This window comes from Acanthochromis polyacanthus, chromosome 20 (genome assembly GCF_021347895.1).
Source record: "Acanthochromis polyacanthus isolate Apoly-LR-REF ecotype Palm Island chromosome 20, KAUST_Apoly_ChrSc, whole genome shotgun sequence".
In the NCBI taxonomy this organism is placed as follows: Eukaryota; Metazoa; Chordata; class Actinopteri; family Pomacentridae; genus Acanthochromis; species Acanthochromis polyacanthus.
In genome coordinates this window covers 29,160,686-29,169,979 of record NC_067132.1, presented here as the reverse complement: position 1 = coordinate 29,169,979, position 9,294 = coordinate 29,160,686, and the positions used below count along the sequence as shown (strand labels likewise).

General features: G+C 41.5%; 1 protein-coding gene across 1 annotated transcript; it reads left to right on the top strand.

Annotated features, from left to right (window-relative positions):
* Nucleotides 1–7,256, top strand: LOC110967797 (adhesion G-protein coupled receptor G2-like). The gene is made up of 8 exons (XM_051940467.1): nucleotides 1–36; nucleotides 375–421; nucleotides 823–1,091; nucleotides 1,174–1,291; nucleotides 2,699–2,985; nucleotides 3,084–3,185; nucleotides 4,308–4,427; nucleotides 4,510–7,256. The coding sequence occupies exons 1-8, from the start codon at nucleotides 1–3 to the stop codon at nucleotides 4,608–4,610; spliced, it is 1,080 nt and encodes a 359-aa protein (XP_051796427.1). The 3' UTR covers nucleotides 4,611–7,256.
* Nucleotides 7,257–9,294: the final 2,038 nt, after the last annotated feature.

Below are 9,294 nucleotides of genomic sequence, written 5' to 3'. Positions count from 1 at the left end.
ATGGAGTTTACCATCCGAAACATCAACCCAGTGCCTGTTAGTGACATGAAAATCATATTATTTCAACTGCTTTCTCCACTTTCCCTGTCAAATATCTGCACAAGATTGGACACACCTTCATCAAAGCTGTGATGTCTTCTCAGTTTTTTTCCTTCCACTCCTTTGTTATTGTGCTTTTTTTAGGGGAACTACGTGGCTTCCTGTGTATTCTGGGACTTCACTGTGAATGGTGGGTACATTCATGCCAAACACAGCCTGCTAAAAGCCAGCTTGGCCCAGGTTGAAGTATTCTTTTGTGTGGCGTTTCCATTGTTTAGGTGGTGGAGGAGGCTGGAGCTCTGCCGGCTGCTTTGTTGTCAACGCCACACCTGTAGACACAACCTGCAGCTGCAACCATCTCACGGCCTTTGCCATATTGCTGGTGAGTGTTTCTGTATATCTGAGCACAAATATGAATGTAGTGCCAACATGGCGTGTTTCAAAATTAGAATTGAAAGATTTATAATTGCTAAACATGGCAGGTGTTATGTTTGTGTGTTTTTGTACCTCATCCCCAATACAGGATTTGTCCAGAGAGGGAAAAATTGATCGCCAACATGCAGAAATTCTCACCTTCATCACTTACATTGGCTGTGGAATCTCTGCTGTCTTTCTTTCTGTCACCTTACTGACATATCTTTCATTTGAGTAAGAATCCATCATTTTACTACCTTTAAAACACCTAAAGCTGAGCTAAGAGGCTAACTTGTGCAAACTGGATGACAAAAGTGAATATTTAAATTCCTGAGAAGTTGCTTAATGGACTTTTTTTTTTTTTTGCAGTAAACTGCTCAGAGATATTCCATCCAAGATCCTGATCCAGCTCTGCCTGTCTCTCCTCTTGCTCAACCTGGTCTTCTTGCTGGACGGCTGGCTGGCGCTCTACCAGGCTGCTGGGTTGTGCATCAGCACCGCCTTCTTCTTGCACTACTTCCTGCTGACATCATTCTCTTGGGCGGGGCTTGAGGCCCTGCACATGTACCTGAGCATCGTGCGGGTGTTCACGCCCTATGTGGGCAATTACATGCTCAAGTTCTCCCTGATGGGCTGGGGTAGAAACCTTCAAACTCAACACCAGACATATGTCTTCGCACCAATTGCTCACTACATTGTATGCATTTTTTATATTTGTTTAATCGTTGTTGTTTGCAGGCATTCCTCTGATTGTGGTGATTATTGTGATATCAGTGGACAAAAACAACTATGGTCTCGTTCCATATGGAAAATACACAGATGACACTTCAAACGGCTTGTAAGTTATGCAGAAACTGCCATTATTTTTGGTATTTGGAGACAAAACTGCAACTTTTTTTCCACAGTTTCCTCCGAAACAACATATGATAGAAAAAACAAACAAGAAAAAGTTAGTTTTCAACACACTTATGAAAGTACAAGATATTTTCACAGCTATTTTATTTACACTACATATGAAATTCTAAGTGGTAGGAGCAGAGGTACAAATAGATCCAAGCATTCTAAAAATGTTGGTTGCTGATGTGTAAAACAATATAGTTTACATTCTATTTTTTAGTTTATTTATAACTCTAAGGGGGAAAGCAGAGGTGCAAATGGGTCTAAGCATTTTACAAATGCCTGCTGTCAATATGTGAAACGATAAATTATAGAACATTTTTTAATAACTGACATAGTAGTTAGATTTTAGTTTTTTTTCAACAGTATATTTAAACATTTCTCCTGCCATTATTCCTGCCATTACAGTATTTGGCCACTGGGAGGCGACAAACAATACTCTACTGTGTTCTGTTTATAGTGTTGAATCTAAATTTGTATGTGTAGCTCTTGAGCTTAAGAAGTGAAACTATGTCTTTTTCTCACTAAATGAGTTAAAGTAAGGATTTTTATAGACTTTTGGATTTGTAATGACAAAAGTCAAACAAAATAAGACAAAAAACAACAAAAAGAAGACAAAAGATTACCAAAACGAGACACAAAATGACAAAAAGAGCTGCAAAATGACAAAAGCGAGAAACAAAATGACAAAAAATGAGATAAACTACACAAAATCAAACCAAAAAAGAAAAAAAATCAAACAAAAGTTACAAAGCAGCAAAAATGGACAAACGACAAAAAGTTACGCAAACGAGACAGAAAATGACAAAAGCGAGAAACAAAACGACAAAAACGATACACAAAACAACAAATAAAGCCAAACACAAAATGACAAAAATAAGACAGGAAACACAAGCAGGACACAAAAGGAAAAAAACGAGAACCAAAACAACAAAAGTCAGACAAAAAAACAAAAACAAGACAAAATATTACAAAAATAAGACAGAAAGTGACAAAAAAAAACATTGATCAGCACTGTATTTTACTTTCTGATCAAAACAGCTTGTCATAATCTAGACAATATTCTAAATTTACAGTTTTACAAACAACTTACAATTAATATCTTCTCTGCAATTCTTTACAACTTTGCAAAATTGTCCCGCTTGTTCCATAGCTGACCTAAAGCCTAAAATAAGCAGAAACATTTAGAGTACCTACCTGAACTATAAGAAAAGTAACCTAAAACATCCTATTAGGAATTTTAAAAACACCTATGCGGGGAAATCTGGAGCAAAAACCTAGTCCTGGGTAGTTTTAAACCTTTTTAACTCGACATTCTTTGGGGTATTTTATCTTCTGTGCCTTCTAGCTGCTGGCTGCGTAACGACATCGCCTTCTACGTGGGCGTGGTGGCCTACTTCCTGCTCATCCTCGTGCTGTGCCTGCTGGTCTTCATTGTCGTCATGGTCCAGCTGCATCGGATCAAGAAGCAGAACCCTCAGAACCAGTCCCCCAACCGAGGCGGGGTGACCGACGTCCGCAGAATCGCTGGCCTCGTCATCTTACTCGGCCTCACCTGGGGCTTCGCTCTGTTTGCCTGGGGGCCCCTCTACTTACCCTTCGTTTACCTCTTCTCCATATTCAACTCTCTGCAAGGTGTGCATGGATACACTGGGGAGAATTTCAAAATAAAATGCCCATTCTTTTCTTTAAGCCAGAAGCTGCTTTCTGACTGTTTAATTTGTCCTGTGCAGGTCTGTTGGTCTTTGTTTTCCACTGTGCTGTGAAGGAAAATGTCCGCCGGCAATGGAGAACGTATCTCTGCTGTGGAAAACTGAGACTGGCTGAAAACTCAGGTGGGTTACTAAAACGTGTTCTGAATGTGTAGTTTGTAGTTTGGCCCACTGATGTGGCTCCAACATGGGCAACAGTTGGAAAAGTAGATGCTTTAACACCCTTGATTGTCCCAATTTATCCCCTAATATGTACTCATTGTTGACAATTCAAATCTAAACCAATGGAGATGAAGTGCATATTTTTAGCTTCAGTGAGTCTCAGACTTTCTGAGGGTTTCATCATTCCTGCTCTAAGTCTATATTCCGTCATTCCTACAGACTAGAACTGTGATTTACTGAAAGCTTTCTGTGTTCGGTCATATGATGTTAACATAAGAAGTCTCTCTCATTGAAAAATACTACAATCATTGCACTCTAAATTACACTCAGTACTTGAAATCTGACTCATAAAACTGCTCTCACGCTGTCGAGTCAGTGTCATATTGTCGACCCCACTTTTAAACCAGTCAGCTGTTAATTCAGGTGAGACTGAGGCATTTCCCATCATGCCCTGAGGCTGGGCTGTTGATTCACAGAAACTGCACCAAACTCCTTGGTCTTGTGAGGTTATCATGGCCTGTAACTGCATCAGAAAGTCAGTCACTGTGAGTGCTGTGATTGATTCTCTGCAGACCTCAAACAACCCCAACTCTAACACTTTCATTGGCGGCCATTTGCAGAGAGCTGGTCGTACAAATCCTTGAACTAGTAGAAAGAACAATGTGGCGTTTGTGGCTACAATTTTTAGCATGCTTGACAGTATCATGGACTTTAGAATGGGTGACGACTGGTTCTTCTGACCTTAGAAGCATCACTGAGTAGAGATCTGACACCAATTTGAGTTTTTTTTAGCTCAAAAGTTTCATGAATTCACAGTAGTAGTGTGCGATACTGCAGAATTTTGTATCAATCTGACACCAAGTACAGTAAGACCTTGGTTTATAATGTCCTCAACCTATGACGTTTCGTGGTTACGTCGCCATCTCCCATGAATTTATTAAGAAAGTCTTGTTCCATCTTTCTGACGTACGCCGCTTGTGACGTAAAACCAACATGCTCACCTGCTAAGAAACTTGGCAAATTGCTAAAACCCCATTTCAAAACATTGTAAGCTTGGTTCATATGCAATCATACATCCTGCAGAATGGAGTCGAACCGCCACCGCCAACAACAGGAATCTGTCGGTCCCCACAGCAACCACCTCGGCTCTCAACTTTGCCTCTCGGAGCTCCTCTGTCATCAGCGATGCCGCCAACAGCAGCGGTATGTTTCACCGTATCTGATCAGCTCCTTCATGCAACATAGAGGATTCCTTTCCATGCTTTCTGTCTTCCACCCCCTTCAGGTTCTGTGTTTGTGGACAGCGGAATATCTGACGGCTCCAACAGCGATGTCGTCCTCAACGAGATTCACAGGCGGAATCTGTCACTGCAAGGCGAGGCCTGAGTGTGATTACAGTAATTATCAACTCGGAGAGAGCCGGACAGAGATTAGTGATCTCCTGCAGCTGGAGTAAACAGAGAAACTAATCACAGGAGCGGAGGTGCCCAAGAAATCTGTAGTGTTACACAAGATGAAGGTTTTAAAGGTGCGGTGAAGGATGAAAGTCAAGAGAGGAAGTCAAGGAGAACAAGACTGAAGTCAGTGTGACTCAATATCATTTCTACACTGACAGTAGAAATCATGAAGGAGACTTATTAGCAGAGTGAAGACTGTTTCTGACTGAAAAGTTGAATTATTTCACGGCTACAATGTGACTCAGTGTTTCTGCAGACTTTAAAGCTTGTTTCAAAGCTACTACTGCAACTAAATACATTATTTTTCCTCTGCTATAGAGAGAAAACGGCATTTATTAGTAGCCTAGAACCGACAGCACTGTATAGATTATGAGGCTTTTTTGCTGCCTTTTGATATGTTTTTTTAACATACAGTGGTGGAAAAATGTTTTCAAACACTTTTAAAATTCTACACAATCTCAAATATTATCATAAAATATTTGTGGAAAAGTCTTTTTTGTGTTTCAAAAGGTGTGGCTGCATTAGACAGACACAAAGACAGATGATGTTTTTTTGCTGGTAGCTTACAAGAAAAACTAACAAAACTAAATTCTTGACAGTTTCAGGATGTCAATACTCAACATTGTTGGCATCAAAGTCAACAAATAACAGAATTTGTTCAAAACTGAACAAAAACATACACAAACCATCACATCATCAAACTAGATGAGCCCTCAGTCGAGGGCAGAACCATGCCCTCTGCTGGCGAAAACCCTGTCCTCCCTATATAACTGATGCAATATGTATCAATTTTGATCATCCTACGTATCTCTCTCCCTACTTGATCTGCTGACCTGTAACTCCACAACTGAGCAGGGGACCTTAGACTGATCTTCAGTGCCAAGTTTGATTATCCTGACTTCAGCGGTTGCAGAGATATCGGACCGGACATAGCCACATACATACATACATACATACTTACCCAGCCAGATACTGCACTGAATGCAATAACCCCGCTGACGTACCCATCGGGCATGGTTAATTAATATTTAGTAGTCCTGCCATTAGCACACAGTAGAGCTCTAATCCTCTCTGCCATGTTCCCCACCAGCCTTCCACACTGTTGAGGGCTAATCTCGTCTCATTCCTCTTGAATTACAGCTTTTAATTCTTCTAAATTCTTTGGTTTACACTTTGAAACAGACCTTTTGATAATCCACCACAGATTTTCATTGGGACTGATGGCCGGGAATTTGACTGAACAATGCACGTACAAAAGGGAGCATGTGGGTTTGGAGAACAGCATGATACTTGGCAGAGTTCAATGTGAGATGAGCAACACCTGCAGCACTCATGCATCCCCAAACCATGATACCGCCTCCACCATGCTTAACAGTAGGTCATGTACATGGAGATGATGCTTCTCCTGGCCTTCTGGTACCCTCACATTAGCAGGAGGAAGATAAAGCTGGAAACTGGACTCATCTGGTCACAGAATCTTCTTCTAGTTCCTGGATGTCCAGTTCTTGTTTGCTTGGGCCCAACAACGTCGGGCTAACCTCTGTCTCTCATTGAACAGGGGCTTCTTGACAGCCTTGTAGGACCTTAAGCCATGATCTAAAAGTCGGCCATGAACACTGGACACCAGTTTGGTTTGACCACTGCTGCTGAAGCTCCTGTGGTGTCATTCAGTGGTTTTCCTGCACATATGGATCAGGATGTGGTCATTTCTTGCTGAAGAAAACCTTAGACGCCCAGATCTGGGTTCATCTTCCAAGCGGTTGGTATATCCAACTACTGAAAGATTGCATCTGCACTTCCTGGTTATCTGGCGGCAGCTTTACCCTTCCTGGCTGAGAATCTGGATCTTCAGGCATGTTTCCTTCGTTAGGTTCCTTGTTTTAGCCATTTCTGTCTCTGAAGAACTTTGAAATGTGCTGGCTTTATAGAGACATGAAGCACGGCAGCAAAAACTGAGTTTTTTAATGGAAAGCACGAACTTCATTAGTGGATCACTGGTACCAAAATGACTCATTACTCAAAATTTCTGATGTATTTTTATGGAACCAATCAATTTTAAGTTTTTAATAGCTTCTTTTGGGATGTGTTTAGTAGTTTGGCTGCGATTGTACTGAAAGAAATTGCTCTTGAAGACCTAAGAGTGATTCTTAATGTAATTTTTCACAAAAGCATGGGGTGTCTGAAAACTTTTTTCACCACTGTACGAGGAAAAATGAAGGTATTTCCAGTGTTTTTACAACCCTGCACTAAATGCACACACGTTAAACTCAACTTCTTACTCACACAAACACACTATGATCATTCATCACTAATTTATATGCATCTGTAAGAGTATTTAAAGGTTCCCTTCTCCTTTTAGTGTGAGATGCTGTTTTTATTCAGTGTTTGTGAGGCTCAGAGGACATCAGAGCTTTAATTTTTTTTAATGAAAAACTGACATGAAGTCTGGTCATGTGGCGAAATGGAGCACAGCTTGATTTAAAATTTATCTCCTGCCCTTTTTAATGAGGACAGATTTTTGCTAAATGTCCTTGTGTGAGAGCATGAAAGAGAAGATAATAAAGTTTCAACTCATTACCTGTCTTTTTTGCGTGTCACTTTCAAGTCTACATGACACCTTTACATCTTCAATCAAACCCTTTCAACCACGGGGGAGGGAAAAATCTGCAATTGCGCTCCTCTGCTCATCACTGCGTTGTGTAACCTTCAGCAGAAAGCCTCACGTCCGCCCAGCGCCGGTTCAATCGCAGCCTGTCAAGGTCGGCCCCAGAGGTTGACAGCAGTTAGCCATTAAAAGTTTTACATGAGTTCAAATCTCGCAGCAGCTCGACCTCCGATGTGAAGCTCATAAGAGGCTGGTGCTGTGTGAATAATGAAGGGTTGGAGGCGCAGATGTTCCAGGGATGAACACGATTCACATCACTTCTCCTCATTCCTGCCAGCCAGTGTTAGAAGTAATAATCGGTATTTAACCCTGATGTTCTATTAGGGGTCCCGCTTAACAACTCAAAGCCTCAGTGCCGTTTAAATAATGACTTTTAAATAACATGATTTTGAAATGAGTATTTGTGTAAGCTGTGTCTTCCCAAACACCCTGGCTGGTTTAGAAATGGCAAAAAGAGACTTTTAAAGATGTTGCAGAATAAGACTAGAGTGAATTGTGGTGTTTGACAGTATTTGATTTAATGACATGCTCCTAATCCACCTTAGAGTACATGTAGGCGAAATATACAAATATGGCTGCACCATCACTTCAGTGTCCATTAGGAATGTCTGCTAGCCTAGCCGCGCTAGCCCCATGTTCTGAAGGCACAAGGGTCTAGGGCCACTCGACAGGGAGGGAGGCGGGCTAAAAGGTTGTCTTTCAAATCACTCTGCAGCAATTGGGTAGGTATACAACCAATCAGTGCAACGAATAGGCTGACGTAGTTCCTAGAGTGCCGCCGGATTGTGGCTAAGTCCCGTTAGCTTCCCAACCAGCGGAGCCAACTGGTATATTAAGGATTTGCCATATCCCGTCGGCATAAGTCCAAATACGTCTTTCTTCTCAATGAAACACTTCAGTGCCGTCCTTTGTTTATCTTTCAAGTTGAATTTTAGCTTCAAATCTTTAAGGGCTGTGGCCAAAGTCGAGTCGAAAGATAACTGTTTATTGTGCGCCGGTTGTTTCTGTCAGAATCGTCACACCTCTGTCGTCACTTCGTTACGCCCGCCTTCTGACTCTACACTTCATGGTGATTGGTCCGGCCAGTTTTAGGAGAATCCAGCCTCGAGCCTTATGGAGGGTAACTAGCGGTTGCTGTTTGATTCTATCACATTTCTTAGGTGCCCTATTGGATTCAGATCTCAGAGACCACAGAAATGATCTCAACTATTTGAAGCTGGTAAACTATAGAAGAAATTCACGTGATTATTTGTGGGCCCAAAATGTCCAAGAAAACACCATGACACCAGCAGCAGCAGCCTGGACTGTTGACACAAGGCAGGGTGTTTACATGGATTCAGGCTGTTGATGCCAAACTCTGAGCTGCTCTGAGCTGAGTTCCAACTGCCTTTTGCTCAGTCTGTGCCCACCGCAGCCTCAGATTTCAGTTGTCGACTGTCAGCGGTGCAACCTGACATGGTCCTCTGCTGTTGTAGCGGCAGCCACCCTGACTTTGGACGTGTTGTGCATTCAGAGCTGCTTTTCTTCTCAGGAAAGAAGTTCGCCTCCCACCAGTCTCACAAGATGTACTTTTTTTTTTCTTTTTTTGAACCAATCTGAATAAACTCTTGAGGCTGTCGAGGAGAAAATACCTGGAGAGCCATAACTTTAGAAATGCTCAAACTGTCTGATATTAAAAATCATAGCCTCATTAAAAATCCCTCTTTTGATGTTTAATGTGAACATGTAGATCAGGGGTGGGATATCTTACACTGAAGTAAAAAATACCAACATTACTTCAGCTCTAGAGCTTTGGGGAGCCTTTTTTGCACTGCAGAAGTACTTAGTTACAAGCCAAAGCCATGCTTTAACAGGTATAGTTAAGGAAACGTGCAAAAGTTTTTGCATCAGATTACACTGAATATCCTATAAATACTCTTTGTGGTCATTTTGTGTTATTTTGTGGTAA